The 17,278-nt window shown below is 39.4% G+C and overlaps 1 protein-coding gene across 1 annotated transcript; it reads right to left on the bottom strand.

Annotated features, from left to right (window-relative positions):
• Positions 1-448: 448 nt before the first annotated feature.
• Positions 449-14,612, bottom strand: HSDL2 (hydroxysteroid dehydrogenase like 2; the record flags this gene model as incomplete). Its single annotated transcript, XM_041486323.1, has 8 exons — positions 449-552; positions 1,910-1,981; positions 2,458-2,652; positions 7,516-7,614; positions 8,560-8,663; positions 13,666-13,780; positions 13,912-14,010; positions 14,408-14,612. Coding segments are annotated over 8 exons (993 nt in total), but the record flags the coding sequence as incomplete, so codon positions are not given.
• Positions 14,613-17,278: the final 2,666 nt, after the last annotated feature.

Here is a 17,278-nt window from a genome sequence, read left to right as displayed (position 1 = left end):
GTCCTACGTTTATCCAGAGGAGCAGAAATAAAGAAAACACCTGGAGCCTAAGTGCATTCTTGAGACAGAATTAGTTTAATTATGGACATCATCTTAATGAGATTGAGTTATTTCTTCTATAAAAATCTCAAATTTTATAATTATTTCTTATACTACATCAGAAAAACAAGGACTAAAAATTTAAAACAGCATTGCAGTTATATATGAAAGGCCACTGTTGTGCTAGTATGGGTTTCGCCTCACAGTTTAGAATTAAGCTGTGAAAGCATCTTCTCAAGCTTTATTGCTAGTGCCATGTTTCCTTTAATCTTTAATCTTCCAGTCATGAAGGCCAGAGTTGGCTTTAATTTACCTAAAAAAGAAGAAACAGAATCATCAAAATATCAAAGAAAATGGAAAAAGCCTTTGCACAGGAAAACATAATTCCATGACAGTGAAACCTTAGCATCTATATTGCCGATGGCGTGGCTGCAGCAGAGTCTGTCTTAGCCTTGGCTGCATCTGCTCCTTCCTGCTGGGATCTGCTTAATTTCTTCTGCTCTTGGGCAGCACCTATGAGAAAGATTACTTTTCTATTTCAAATGCAAACCATTTTAAAAATGAATGTAGAACCATAGGCAGAAAACTTCATTTGAAAAGATTTCAGCTTCAAAGTAGGAAAAGTGATTATTTTACCATTTCAGTATTAACACTGATAAAGGATGCTTTCTCCACCAGGAATGTGAATCACTAAATTAGCTAAACGTAATTCTGCAATAAATTTTAATTCCTGACAGATCAAAGGAAAAGCGAAAATAGAACCACAGCAAAATTCTAATTCTGTTTACAGTTCATTACAGGTGCTCACACAACAGTTTTCTAATGTAATCCATACACTGCTCCTGACAACATTAAAAATATAAAGTCACTGTCTTTAATAGCCATTGCTTTAATCTCAAAATACTTCTGTCCTGTCTATCTTGTGAAGAACATGCATATTTTCCTAAATTCTTCTGTAATGGCTTCTAAGGTGGAAATAAATTTACTGCTTGTATCAGTGGCTTACTTCACCCCAATGAACATGAACGTTTAACATTACAGGAAAGCTTTTGCAATTTACAAAGCCAATCAAGTGGAACAGCCCCTTAAAATGCTGTTGTAAGTCCTTAGTATGCTTAGGTGTCTTCAGTATCAAAAAATGCTTAGGTTCTGTTCTGTGAATCCCTACAAAATAATCCGCACTGGGAGCCCAAGGAACTAACACCATCCCTGGCACAACAGTCCTAGTGTGACTGCTCAAGGAGCATTTCCACCAGAAAGGAACACTTCCAAGTTTGCCTCCTCTGCTCTGGCCTTATCCCTATTTTGACACTCCTATAAAAGCAGTTCAGCATTCTTAGTCACCCTTCAACTTGACATAAAACAATTCTGAAAAAGAAAAAGCAATGCTTTTCTTAAAAAAAAAAATAATTCTACATTTCACCCAAAATTTATTTTAAATGTGCAAATTGTGCACATTTCATGTAAGAAGACATGGAGGCTTTATCTCATATTCTTTTGTATAAAGGAGCAAGGCCAAGGAGATATACCTACAAAATATGCTGTTTGCAGTCTAATTTCTTTTTCCAGCAATACTTACCTGTGACCTCCCTACCATCACAATTCAGATGATAAAAAAAGAATTCTTCAAAATAATACACTGACTTTACACCATGGAAGTCCTGCAAGAGGTATGATTTTTTCCCCTAGTTTTAACTACATAGTCACTTCCATAGATCTTACTCTTTAAATGAGAAAAGGGTTTTTGCTAAAAAAGCTTGAGTGGAGTCAAAATTCAGAGGGGAAAAAATACAAACCCAGAGAGCATTCATTATTGTGAAATGAAATAATTATGGAAATTATGGACTTGTACACACAATGCTTTCCCTACCATATCCTTCTTGCTTCATAGCTGTAGTGTCAATTTCAACATCTAAGAAGAAGTCAGGCATCAGAGGGTGACCTAAGAGGTAGGAGAAATGTAGTAATAAGTCCAAGTAAATCAGATTTGCACAGCAAGAATCCATTTCATCTGAAACTACAGTCAAGTAGTACTGTATCTCAGTTTAAATTTGAAGGGAAAACGTAGCATGAAGTAACATGTTTAGAATTTTGTTCATTTAAAATCTGACCTAGAAGGCTTCTAAGGCTGCAGTGAAGAACACTGGAGAAGAAAAACATAAAAATCTATCTCACTAGCTGTTAAATAGTAATATATACATCTACAATGCAGGTAGGTAATTTAATTTAATAGACATTTAATTATTAAACTCTCCGTGGATCCATATGGCCTTTCTACTAAGGCATGTTCTCAAAGCTGAGGCAAAGCAACGTTTTTTTATAAACTAATTTAAGAACCCTGGGAAACAAAACTGTATTCTCCATATATTCTTCCCTCCTTCTTGTACTTACTTCTCACCTTTAAAAGATCTCTTTTACCTGGTGCAATTGCATAAACATCAAAATCCTTAACTCCTTCTTCTCTCAGCAGAACTTCATCAATAATGAAGTTCCCAGTGAAAGTTTTTGGTTTTGTCAAAATGCAATATGCAGCATCTGCCAGGATGTCTGTCTTCCTGCACTGTTTTTCTATTCCAGCTCCTCCCAGCATATCCATAGCAGCTGTATGTATGGCTAGAAAGTTTGGAGGGTAAGAAAACAAAGTTTTAACACTGATGACATGGAATTCTCATTTCTTTCACAGGTAAACAAACTTTATTTTCCTTTCGGGCAAAAGGAAACTCTAGAGGACAGAAGCTGAGAAATACTATCAACCAACAAACAATTCTTTACAAACAACAGTAAAAATCCATTAAACTATCACAGGAATCAAAAATGTCAAAATATTTTCCAACATTCACATCCCTCTATGTATTTATCAGCCCACCAGTTTTCCACCAGTTGTTCAGGACATGAAAAACTAACAGGACAACAGTTTTCCTCAAAGTGAATATATGACACATCAGTAATAAAGAGGAATTAGGTTTGGTGATTATCACACTGAAAGTCTTGATGCTTAATTTTAGTCTTTTGGTAACTCCCATGAGCTACTAAAGTGTTTCTCCTAAGTTAATGAGAAACCAAATAACAAAACCTCACATTACTTGTCCGGTATTTCACAGAAAGGCTGTGTTAGACCTAAGAATAAAATCCACACCTCCTAGGCTTCTGATTCTTCTATTAAGCAATTCTGTTATTTCTGTGCCATTCTACTAGTCTTCTTTATGTTTCTCTCATGGGATCTACTAAAACTGTGGCATGTTGCTGTCTAAGTATGTGATTTGCTCTTCCAGGCTGAGGTATCCATGCCATTTTTTTTTCATCCTATTCCATGGAAAGGCTGTCTGGTTGCAGCTTTTGACACTTGCCATCTTATGTTTTTCCCTCGTATGCTCTGCTTCATTAGTTTTTCCCATCTGCTATTTAAAACTCAACACTCTGCCCCCACGTTTTGAGGCAGATTCACAAATCCTTTCCTACATATCAGACCAGAACATCAGGGAAGCAGAAGGATAAACCTTGAAGGATAAATTTTTGTCTTCCTTTTAGTGCTTCCATTCCACACAAAGTAACAGCAATTTTGGTACAGAAATTATCCCAACATTCCTTTAATAGCAAAAAAAATAGGCACCGGGCAGGACACATGTATCTGAGCTGGATCATTCATTCACCTTTCAAATGACATACTGGGAAAAAGGACCAAAGTCTTAAGCACTGGCCAGAGAGCTCCAGTCCAAGTGTTTCCTAGGAGAGTGCAGAAATGTGTACATGTCCCTGCTGACTTCACTACATTAGTTTTCTATTAAGAGAATTAGCTTCTAGGTTTCATTTACCATTAAGCAACCTTAGCTTTTCTTTTTTTTTCAAAGCAATTGAACTGCTACAAACACACGTCTAAATAAAAAGTGACAAATAGATATACTATACATACATGTAGGTCTACCTAGGTCTCCTTCTCATCTTTAAGGAAGTCAATAAATTTGACTTTTTTTCATCTTCTGAAGTGATATATACCCAGCAAGATGTTTTCTTTAATAGCTACCAACAGTGCAGAGAATATTTTTGTCAAATACTATGATGAAATTTATCAAGTTCTCTTAAATATATTTATTCTGAGGATTCATTAAGCTGCTCACTTTCCCTGTCCCACAGGTCTGTCACTTCTCTGTTACTGTTAACTATTATTCTTCTGAGCACAGTCACCCTATCTGCATAGACTGAAGCAAAGAGGTTTCAAACAGTACTGCCTCGTAGTCTGGCTGCACATCATTACATTCATTTCATATAAAGGGACGCGGGTTTGCCTCTAGCACACATCAACAGACTTTCAGTTCTGTCCCAGGACACCTGTATTATTCCTCTGCTCTCTTTGTGATGGGATTGCCCCTTTCCCTTTTGAAAGATGTCCTCTTTCACTTTTAGATAAATGGAGAACTCTGGCATCTCAGTACCAACATACCATCATGTGTTTAAAGAATCAGATTAATGAACCGATCCTGGCACCCATACTAACACTGAGGGTAAACACATCTGTATGAGATGATAGTGGGCTCTTAAATTAGGAACTTTACAACTGTATTTCAGATACCTTGGAAGTCTGTAACACTGCCTCTCTCTGGCTGTTCACAATAAGAAGTTAACTTTCTCACTTTTGTAAGATAAACCTTTCAAAAGCACATTTTTTTGTACTGGAGAATTCACACATTATGATCTTTTATACTTTATGTCACATCAGTTTTCATGGAGGCACCACTGAATGAGCAGGCATAATTTCTGCAAATGAAAAGCTCTGCTGTATACCTTTGATTTTATAAAAAGCTTAATTACTTTTTTATTTCTTTGCAGCATCTCATATAGATAAATCTTTCTTTTAAAAAGCATTTATTAGAATATATACTGTTTTCATCTGTAAATTGAATCTTCCTGCACTTCCAAACCTCATGTTCTGCAGGATCCTGTGAGGAACAAGTATCAGCTGCACTCTGTAACCAGTAGCAACTCCCCGAGTGTTCTCTTCTTACTTTAGCAGGTATGGGTATGTTACCAAGGACACAGTGGAAATGTAATGGTGAAGAGAAAGATACAACTGTATATGGTTTGGGTTTCCCACTTCCCCACATTAAGAATGTCAGATTTTATAGAAGCTTTATTAATAGCACCATAGACATTCTTTAATACCAGACCACATCTGAGACACAGGTACTGCTACTGATTCTTGGAGTGCTGCAGCATAAGACAAAACTATAAAGAAATAATGTATTCAACTGTGTGATGTAAGACTTAATATAAAGTAAGTGATGTAAGACTGCTTATAAAGTTAGCTGCCCCTCTGAAAAAATTTCCATTGTGGACGGGGTGGAGAAATTCTCACAGGTTCATTTTTCCCTTGCCATTATTTTTCAGGTCAAATTATTCAGGTGGGCGGGGGAAACAGCCATGTTGCAAAATAAATACCTATTATAACCAGCTGGTCTCTGCAGAAAAAAATTCATTAGCTTTTAATAGGACCCATAAAGCCATTGACTCATTTCCACAATAGTAGTGGATGTGCTGGATTCCAGCACATCCAGAATAAGAAAGCTGTGGATGACCCACATAATGTGTCCATACAGCATATGAATGTGTACACTTACAAAAGACACAGGCAATCTTGTAACACCCTTCTCATGAAAAAATAAGTTAAATTGGTTGTCTGTAGTTTCATACCATGTCTCTCTATCTGAATGAGATAATCTGAATTAATTCCTTTATAATCCCTAACTTTCATAGGCAATATACACTGTTAAATCAGTCAATGACCAAAAACCACACCATGGTAGGTAGAAGGTCACCTTTGTTAATGAGAAACCAAGTTACTCCCACCTACTGGATTCTGAGGGGACATAAAACCCATTAAACAGTGTCATTTTAAAGACAAGACAGAATGGATGGGTGGGATCTAGAGAGCTAAAGACAAGAATCAGGTTTCATGGTTCTATTCCAAAAGACATAGATACTGGGAAATCTCCACTGAAAAATTTTTGAGGTTTTACTGGGGCACTCAAGAAGCAAGTATGTGGAAACAAGTGCACATTTCTTTTAGCTGCCTCAGAAATAAAAAAATACAATACACACTTGAAACCTGAAAGGTGAACTTTGACTCCACCACAAGGCAATCCATATTCTTAAGTTATGCATATAGTTGCCTCCAGTACATCACAGATGAAGACTTTATTGTCTTCAAGATAGTACAGGCTTTGTGATAATATAATGATCATGAACAATATAATTATAATTTTTAAAAGTCAATCCCAAATCTAAAATATTTCTGTGGGTAGAACTCACAGAGTGAGAAGAACTATGAAACATCCATTTACTGGAAGCATTTAACATGCAAGTGTCCAGACCAATGAAAAAGGACCAAGTCTGTCAGGCACACCAACCCAACTATTCAACTGATGATCACTTACCACATTCAAGTGGATAAATTTGGCTCATTTTGTCTGAAATAGTTAAGTTTTCCTCACATTTCTCACCTCAGAGAAAGTAGATCAGAGAGTTCCAGTGCCCACTAAAGCTTAAAAGGGGCCTACAATTCCTAACAGCAAAACACTGAAAAGTGTCTGTGTACAAACACTTCTTAAACTGGAGCACCATCCTCAGAAGAGGATCTTAGCTCATATTTTTATCTCCTCTTCCTTCTTCCTTCCTTGCACTTGTTAAGGAAATAAACACTGTTGTAATGTTTTCTAACACAATGACAGGGCTTACACCACTAAGGGGTAGGATTACCCTCTGTCTGGTATTGATTTTAACACTCAGTATAATTTCTGCCCATAAATATATTTGAGGAAAAGCGACTGGCCTCCTTGGCAAACAGCTGGCCAAACCTCAAACAGCAGTCCTTATCCTCATTGACCCACACAAAGCAACTTGAAGCTAATACAACATGGGAACATTGAGCTATTTTTCTTCCAGAGAGCACTTTAATTTCTTGTCATTTGCAATCAGATGGTTCTGTGAACAGCTCTTCACAGAAATGTACTGCGCCTAAACTTCCAGGAACAGGCCTTTTAAAAATTATTTCTGCATGTACAGAGGTATCTGTCTTGTCAGTAAGCTCCCGCAGATTAACTAGCAAGGAATTCTAAATAGTACTACATACACAGATGTTCAATACCCACTCATTAAAGCATACAATTATTTTTGTGATCCTGTCCAAACCAAAACACTGGGTGCATCAGAAAAAGCACAGGCAAGCCAAACACTACACATACACTTCAACTGTATGGTTTTAAACTACATGAAGATGAGTTTAGATCAAAGTGACAACAGTCTAGTGAGAACTAGCAATGCAAACCAGAACTCATGCTGGATGAAGAAATAACATATAAAAGAACTTCTCAGTCACTTGAATCTATTCCAGAAGTCTGAAGTATATTCATTGTCAAATAAAACAAGTTTTAGCAGACAAAATACAGAAAGTCAATATTTCAGTAATAAAATTTAAAAAATTACCTGTTTTAGGCCATAAAGCATTGACAGCAACTTCTCCTCTAAATTCTTCTGCCATTCCCAAGACACACATGGACATCCCATATTTAGAAATGGTATAAGCTAAGACAAGAAGTGAAAAAATAAATAAGTTTAGACTCTATGTAAAATCTAATTTTAATTATGAGTGGAAGATAAAACAGATAATTGGTTCACATGGAAAATTCAGGGTTTTCAGAAAAAACAGTATTTTCCTAGAGTCAAAATCTGTCCCTTCTACCTGCCATCTCCATCAGCTATAAACTGTAGTCTGTCATCTTTTCACTGAAAACAAAATGAAAACTACACGTTCTGCCAAAAAGAAAGCTGAAGCCTAGCTGCATGGTGGATTTTGTCATGCTTTTTATACAGGCTACACTGACAGAGTGATCAATTTTTTTTAAGATGCCTAAGGCATAGTAGCTGTTAAGGACCAAACTAGAATCCTATAAACAAAGAAAGTAGGGAACAGGAGCTCTATATCCTTGTTACCTATCTACTTTGAGAACGGAAACTTTCTTGAGAAAAGAACTGGAACTTGCTGGAGTTTAACATGACAAGTTAAACTTCCGAAGTGGAAAGGTTTTGCTACAGTTTTAAAATGAGCAACACTAATTTCAAGACAACATGGAGTTGTTCTTCCACCTCAAAATAATTTGCATATTAAAACAGAACACTAAGCTTTATCCATATTTAAAAAACCAGGAAGATGAATCAGTAAGAAAACAAATTTTGGGTTTCAGTCTCTATTTGGAGCAGAAAATGTGTAATCCTAACAATTCCCATAGAAAATCAGACTTACCCTGAAAACAAAAAGGATGGATGATGCCTTGAAACCTGCTCTACATTTTCCCACAAAACAATTTCTTGTAGGTCAGGTACAAAATGCTTTGAGGAACCATTAGTGCCAGTCCGTATGCAGTGCTAAAGATACAAGATCTGGCATTCTGCACTGGCACTACTGCACACTTCACCAGGTACTTAAATGTTTCTCACAAAATAGCAACAAAGTCTCTGAAAGCTACTCACCACAATGATTTTTGAACCACATGGGGTTCAGATTCATCGGTGGACTAAGGTTCAGGATATGGGGGTTCTTACTCTTCCTCAAGTGGGGAAGACATGCTTTAGACCTGAAAGATAGATTCAGACAAATCAGTTACCTCTTATTTTATGGCACACCTATAATTACATTAAAAACAATAGTAGCAGACCAGTATTTTCACAACAGAGCAAGACAAAGCCTCTTCTCACATCAAGTATTTAAATGATGGAAAGAACAACAAAAAAAATCTGTCGCAGATCACTTATCTCAGGCCTAATATTCATTCCTGCAAATTGGACCACATTCTCCAACCAGCGAATCAGTTTTGACTGAAGCTAATTTTCCAGATACTCAGAAGCCATAATCTCCTTGTAATAGTTCTGGTAGTGACAACAAAACACTCTAAGGCAACAATCAAAATTAAAAATGTAGAGCATCATACAGTCATAAAAAATTCTCTTCTATTCCATACCTATTTCTTCTTTAAAACCATATTGAAATAATACTGCATAGCAGAATGCTATTAAAATATTCCAAAGAAAACTGAAACCCTATTATCTTCTAAGAGAATTCTACTTTGAATTTACACATCTCTTTAAAATTGAACTTTTACTTTACAGAAACTCTCTTTTGACTTCACTTCTAGCACTAGAGCACATGTTTATATTTTATCTCTGCTTGAGAATTTTTAATCAAGCTTCACAGGGTGAAAACATCACCACATTAGTGACCAACTGTTCAAATATTCCAATAGGACCCACACATACTCTCAGCTGCAAAGGGAACAACTTCAACACCTTCAACAGCAAAATCACCATAGTAGTAAAGTAAGAGATTTACCACCTCCTTAACTGTCCTGGGGTCTCAACTCTTTTCAGTGGCAGGTTCACTAACAGATTCCCCAATTTCTTAATGCATAGGAACCAAGAAACTTAGCTGCCACTATTGAAACTTGGTGGGATAAATCCCATGACTCAACTGCAGCCATTGATGGCTACAGCCTGATCAAAAGGGACAAGGGAGAAAGGAAAGATGGAGGGGCTGCCCTCTACACCAAGAAGTGCATTGAGTGTGATGAGCCATCTATGAAGAAGAGCCTGTGAACTGAAGAAGAACAACAATGAGCAGGTAAGTAAGTAAGAAACAGACTGAGGCTGTAAGTAACTAAGAGCAGGTAAGTAATGAGCAGGTAAGTAAGTAAGAAACAGACTGTGAGTAAGAAACAGACTGAGGCAACAAAGGGAATCTTGCGGTTGGTGTCACTACAGGTCCCTGGCTAAGAGTAGCCTATTGATGAGACCTTCTTGCTCCAGCTATGGGAAGGATCACACTCACAGGCTCTTGTCCTACTGGGAGACTTCAGACACCCCAGTGTCTGAAGGAAAAGTGGCAAAGCAAACTGTAAGCAATCCAAGAGATTCCTGGAAGGCATGGAGCATAACTCCTTAACCCAGGCAATAACCCTACCAGAAGGGATGCCATTCTGGACCTCATGGTCACAAACTTAATTGAGCTAATCAGGGACAACACGATGGGAGACAGCCTGGGCTGCAGAGATCACGCACTGGTGGAGTTCATTGTTTGGAGGGAAATGGCAAAGAGCAAAGTCAGGGCCCTGAGCTTCAGAAGAGCAAAATTCCACTTCTTCAATCAGTTAGTCAGTAGGAACCCTTGTAACACTGCCTTCAGAAACAAGGAAGCAGAAAAGAACTGGCACATCTTTAAGGACACCTTCCATAGAGCACAAGAGCTAGTGATCCAATGGCACAAGAAATTGGCAAGGAAGGCAGGAGACTGGAATGGAAGAGTACAAGAACTGCTGGTCAAACAAAACGACAAGAAACAAATGCATAGCCAGTAGAGACAGGGAAAAAGTATCCTATGAAGAATATAGGGGCACAGCCTTGTTGTACACATTTGGGGTGAGGAAAGCCACAGTGAAGCTGGAGCTGAACTTTATAAGGGATGCAAAGAATAACAAAAAGGGCTTCTACAGATTTGCCAGTCAGAAAAGGAAAGCAAAGACAGCGTACACACCTACACCCTGGGATAGGCAAGGCTGGAACACTGCTAGCAACCAATGACAAGAAGGCTGAGGGGCTCAACAACTTTTTTTGCCTCAGTCTTCAATGGCAACTTCTCTTCCCACACCTGTCAAGTAGATGGACAGCAGGATGGGGACTGGGGGAGCAAAGCACTTCCCACTTTAAGTGAAGATGAGGATTCTGACCATGAGGAGCCTGAACATACACAAGTCCATGGGGCCTGATGACATGCACCTCACAGTCCTGAGGGAATAAGTTGCCAAGCCACTCTCCATATTTGAAAAATTGTGGAATCAGGTGAAGACCCAAGTGTCTGGAAAAAGGGAAATGTACCAATGTTTAAAAAGGGTGGACACAAGAACCCTGGGAACTACCAACCTGTCATTCTCACCTCCATGCCTGGGAAGATCACGGAACAGATCCTCCTAGAATCAGAAGGTGATCTAGGACAGGGAGGTGATTTGGGACAGTCAGAGGGTCTTCACCAGGGGCAACTCCTCCCTGATCAACCAAAAGGCTTTCTATGACAGAAGGACTACAGAGAGGTCAAGGGTAGCACTACAGCTGTCATTTAGACCGTATATATAAGGTTCCTCATAACATCCTTCTATATAACTTGGGGAAAGAAGATTTGATGGATAGACTGTTCAGTGGAAAAGAAATTGGTTGGACAGCAGCATCCAGAGGGTAGTGGCCAATGGCTCAGAGTCCTGATGGACATCAGTGACAAGAGGTGTCTCTCGCGGGTGAGACCAGTGTTAGTCCATGTCTCCATCAATGACACAGATGAAGGGATCAAGTGCACTCTCAGCAAATTTGCAGATTATCCCAAACTGAGTGGTGCTATAGACACCACTGAAGGTCAGGATGCCATCCAGAGGAACCTGGACAAGTTTGAGAAGTGAGCACATGGGAATCTCATGAGGTTTAACAAGACCAGGAACAAGGTGCTGCACCTGGGTCAGGACACTCCCAGTACCAGCACTGGCTGGGGGATGAAGGGATGGAGAGCAGCCCTGTGAGAAGGACTGGGGGGTGCTACTGGGTAAGAGGCTGGACATGACCTGGCCATGAGCACTCACAGCCCAGAAAGCCAAACATGTCCTGGGCTGCATCCAAAGCAGCGTGGGCAGCAGGGGCGGGAGGGGATTCTGCTCCACCTGGAACCCTGCATCCAGCTCTGGGGTCCCAGCACAGGAAGGCCATTGGACTTTTAAGGGAACTCCAGAGGAGGCCACCAAATTGATCATAGGGATGGAACAGCTCTCCTGCAAGAACAGGCTCAGAATTATTCTGCCTGGAGAAGAGGAAGCTCTGGAGTCACCTTACTGCAGCCTTCCAGTACCTAAAGAGGCTACAAGAAGGTGGGAGAGGGACTTTCCACAAGAGCATGGAGTAAGAGAACAAGGGGGTGTGGCTTTAAATTGAAAGAGGGTGAGTTGAGATCAGGTATTAGGAAAGAAATTCTTTAGTCTGAGGGTGGTAAGGTATTGGAATATGTTGGGTAAGAAACCGCAGATTCCCCACCCACTGAAGTGTTCAAGGCCAGGCTGGATGGGCTCTGAGCAACCTGGTCTATGGGAGATATCTCTACTTATGGTGGGGGCTTGGAAGCAGGCAATGTTTTAAGGTCTCTTCCAGCCCTTGGAATTAGACAATGTTTTAAGCTTTCTTTCAGCCCAATCCATTCCACGATTTAACAATTCCATGATCCTCTGTCAACAGGTATACTCGGTAAGCTGGGGAATCTTTCCTAGTACCACCTCTACACAGGCAAAAAACCCACACCTTTTTTTTTAACCTATTGAAATTTTCTGAACATTAAACTGAAAGAAGCTCTCTACAAATTACAATCAGATTTAATATACAAAGCAAGGAGAAAAAAGGGCAAAAATGCTTCACTAGGTTTTCTCAATTGAGAATTACAAAAACAATGACAAAGACCATTCTCTTGAGAGGCACTGATTTTTCTTATGCTTTTCCCCTTCCAGCACACAGAACCTGATTTTTAATATTTTCAACGTAGAACAGGACCAAAAATACACTTTAAGAATTCCCCATTAATTTGGAATAGCTAGATGTAACATCAAAAAAATCACTGCTGCTATAGGCTGGGGAGGAGAAGATGGATCTTGCCATAGCAATACAGTTGAACCCATGAGCAATTTACGAAGAGCTGGCAACCAGACTAATCTGCACAAAGGAGAATGACAATCAGTCTGTTCTAGATGGGAGGACTGGACTAGATGACCTTTAAAGGTGCCTTCTAACTCAAACTATTCTATAATTCTGTGGTGATACTTTGAAACAAAACTTTCTGATCACACCAAGCAACATCTGAATTTAGAGAATCTCCATCATCTTATGGGCTTTTTTATAAACTCTGCGAAAATCAAAGTCTTTATTTTAAGACAGTGCTTTAAATGACATCCTGTAAATGTAACGATGATTCAACCTGCTAAATCCACCTCCTAACGTGTGCAAAATAAGGAACCTGGGAATTGTGAAATCAAATCTTAATATGTTAATTTAAATAAATAATAGAATTGATAAGCTGAAAGTAGGTGGAGAACACTTTGGATCATGAAGATACAAGTTTAACATTTCAATTTTAAGTATGGTGAGTTATACAACATTTCTCAAGACGAGAAAGAAGCTTATGAGAAGAAAACTGACAAGTAAGATATTGACTTGATGTATGCAAAAATTTAGTCATTTTGCTTGAAATGAAAGAGTATCAGCATTAGCTCCAAGCTGGAACTTCATTTGAAACAACTGACTTTTTTCTTCCTACATTCATGGAGGGGCTTGTGAACATTTAATGACTTCAGTAATAAGGTTTCGGTTTACTCCAACCAGCAAATAATTCTTGGAAATATTAATTCAAATCAGTTGACCAATAACTGAGCAATTTCCTGTGAGCACATGCAGAATATCTGCATTCAAATTCTAGGGCAGCAAGACAGCTACAGAATTTCTCAGAAAAACTGCAATAACATCATACATTCTGTTACAATTTCTTTGCTTCCTTCTCTCAGCACTTACGTAAGATAGGTTCCTCGTACGTTGACATCCATCATAAGATTGACCTTCTTTGTTGCTGTTTCCAAAGTGCCCGTCAAAGAGATGGCGCTTGCATTATTCACCAAAATATCAATCCCTGGTTTTAAAGTAAGTCATTTCACATTAGCATTTAAAGAAAAAAAACATGAGTAAGGCAGGCAGTTCTTTTTTTCTCTTTGTTTGAACAATCTGCCTGTTAATGCCTGCCTTCCCCAGGCCTTAACTTACCTCCAAAAGTCTTCACAGCTTTCTCCACGGCATTAATGATTTGCTGTTCTTCTCTCACATTAACAATGCATGGCAAAGCCTTTCCTCCAGCTGCTTCAACTGTACAATTAAAAAATTAAATATTTAAAAATTTGCTCTCAGATGGGACAACTAACATGAACCTTCTGAGAACCGCTCATGCAAATGGCACTGAAAATCACAGTCTCAAACGGTGACCTTTTAACACGTCATATGAGGAAGAGGGAAGCCAAAACAATATCTTAATACTGCAAATGTTTATTTCATACATCTCAAGTAGCCTAGCATTTTTACATTTATATACACACATCCATCTTCACTACCCTAGCATTACAGCATTCCTGGGAAGCAAGAGAAGCACTAAGCATATTTTAGTAAAGGTGAACTCAAAATAAGAGTCTATGCATTTTTCCACTCAGGTATGGTAACTAAGCAAGGGTATACACCCAGCCGAGAGCCTTCATTTGTTACAACTTACTTTCTTCTGCAGCAGTGTAGATAGTCCCTGGAAGAGTAGGATGGGGCTCAGCTGTCTTGGCAGCTATCACAATGTTGGCACCATCCTTGGCAGCTTTCAAAGCAATGGCCTTGCCGATGCCCCGGCTCGCACCAGTGATGAAGAGAGTGCATCCTGCCAGTTTCCTAAAGGTGAAGGGGGAAGTGGACAGTAAAGAAGAGAAGAATAAAGCAGAAGATGTTAATCATTTGACTTTTATCAGACTCTAAGGGCAAATGTAATCAGCACAGTCTCCCAGCCAGAAAAATGCCTTCATCCTTTTACTAAGAAAACAGCCCGATGAACACAATAGGGATGGCTACAGCTACAGGGAAGTACTACTGATGTAAGACCACATCCCGAGTTTGCAAACACTATAAAGAAGGTTACCCAGTTACATTTCTCCCTTTTTGTAAAAAGATCCAACACACTGTTTTACAACAGAGCTGCTATGTTCTGCAACAATGGAAAAGGAGTAATTTGTAAAAACAAAATGCCAGTTTCCAACAGGTCAACACACCTACACAGATCTCTGAATTATATTAATCACAGTGCTCTAAACACAAAAAATTGATGTCTCAATGCAGCATAAAATACCAAGTCTGGAACCACAGCTAATACCAAAAGCTTTATTTTCAGAAATGGCAATTTTTCTCTTAAATCTTCTATACTCAACAGCTTCCCAGTAACTGTGTGTAGTCCTCCCATAAACAGGTCCAATCAACTTAGAGAAATTAACAAGTTTTAAAGCTTAAGAAGGACGTCTGGCTAACACAGTATCACCGAATTTTTGGAAAGAGAAATATCAACTCCACAAACATATTCAATGATAAAGCCTTTTAGACAACAGGTTTGCATATGAAGGAATGTGTGTTTCAGTGCTCCACATAAGGGTCATGTTTCTTTATGTAACACTGTAGCAAAACGCAGAGGTTCAGGACTTTAACTTCAGTTGAAGAATTCATATAAACTATGTACAACAGTGACTTCACTTTTTGCTTGCATCACAAAAGTCACATCACAAATGTTACAAAAGCTTATGCTCTGAGCTTCCATTAGTTTTCCTTTCAGACTGCACCAAACTTAGTATAGTTTCTCCCCCTCTGGTTTCAGATGTGTTTTTTCCCCTCTAATCTGAGCACATCCATCTCTTAAATGCTCTCTAGGAGGATATTTGCTTTCAAAAGGCAGAAAACTGGAATGGAGCAGAAAGGGGGAGATGCCTCTTCCCCTGAAGAGGCAAGACAAGGCATCTACAGAATCTCAGAAAGTCAACCATGTCCAGAAGATGCCATTTCAAACAGCTTCTATCTGCAAAACCTTAAAGAGTCTTAGAAAGGCACAGGAAGAAAAATATCTAAACAGAAGAGTGAACCACAAAAAACTACTGATGTGAATTCAGTCACACACACAGTGAGGAGAGTTCAACTGTGGAATACAGAGTCAAAGTGTAAAAGTCAGTGAAGTAAGGCCAGAATCTAGTTTCTACCTTCAACCAACCAGTATGAAGTCAATGAAGTCAGCACAATTCACCTTAATCATGGAAGAGGTAAATGGGGTCCAGCGGGAGGCAGGTCTGGAGGAGAAAAGAGCAGAGAAAAGCTGATGGGGCTTTAAGCCTGCCTGGGGCTGGAGTGATCTACTCAGGAAGACAAGAAGATGTATCAGGAGACTAGCAGGGCTATGCAGGGAACTTGTGACTTAGCTCCCAAGAATAGTGTCACACAGGGAGCGGGTGCAAAGACAGGCCACAAAGAAGGAATTAGAAACATCACCAGGGCACATTGGGGTGGTGTCCGGAAAAATCAAAGTTCACCTGCACCAGAAGCTTGCAAAGGGCATCAAAAGCTCAGAGACTTCTGTTACACTGGTAGGAAAAGCAGGCACTTTGCTTAAGGGAATGGGTGAATGCAAGTCTTTCAACACTGTCATAATACTTTTCCTTCATATTTAAGACATGATGCTATGACCTGGATGTGTGTGCAACCTGACAGGTAAAAATCTAGTTGGTTGGTCAGGGTCAGAACATGGTGGTTAGGTTAGTCATATTCGCAAGACTAAGGATTTATTTCTTAATTCACTTAGCAGCCCAGTAGTTTAAAGTTCATAAAGCATATCTGCCTAGCTAAAATTTCTTATGACCTGTATTATGAAGGTCACACCTGCATCACTTCCATTAGAGTTGAATTCTGCCATTAAGACAGAAAACATCAAATCCACATCTGTGCCCTAGAATCTTGAAAAACAAGATTGGTTCCTTTCCCACCACAGATGACTGCCAATAAAGACTTTCAGGTCACATTAGGAACACTTCTAATGGCTTACACGGATGTTAGGAATTTAATAATCCTCTTTATAACACACAGGAACAAATAACTTATCGTCCCACCTGTTATCTGAAAAGTCAAAAGGCAGAAAACACCTCTAAATTAAGACCCTGTACAGGAAGAAAATCTGGCTGCCACGTAAGACAGTAGTAGAAGACTATAATACTATACAACAATAATAACAAAAATAGCAACAACAACAATAGTAGTAGTAATAAATAATTATACTTAAATAAAAATGTTCCGTAAGAAATTCCTGATACACTGCCCAATTCACATTAAATCCTCCAGTAACTGTTTCCCTTGCAAAAGGCACCGTTCAAGTCCCCGACACGACCCGAACTGCTCGTCCCAGGGCTGCGGTGCTGCCCGGGGCCCCTCGGCCGGCCTGCGCCGCAGGACGGCGCGGACACGCGTGTCCCCCGCTACACCTCCTCGCCCTCGGCCGGCTGCGAGTCCCGCACGCCCCGCAGGGCGACAGCGCTCAGGGGTGTCCAGCGAGCCCCCGCCGGCCGCAGCCCGGCCC

Source organism: Pyrgilauda ruficollis, unplaced genomic scaffold, assembly GCF_017590135.1.
Source record: "Pyrgilauda ruficollis isolate IOZ18807 unplaced genomic scaffold, ASM1759013v1 scaffold75, whole genome shotgun sequence".
Taxonomy (NCBI): Eukaryota; Metazoa; Chordata; class Aves; order Passeriformes; family Passeridae; genus Pyrgilauda; species Pyrgilauda ruficollis.
This window is presented reverse-complemented; position numbering and strand designations above follow the sequence as displayed.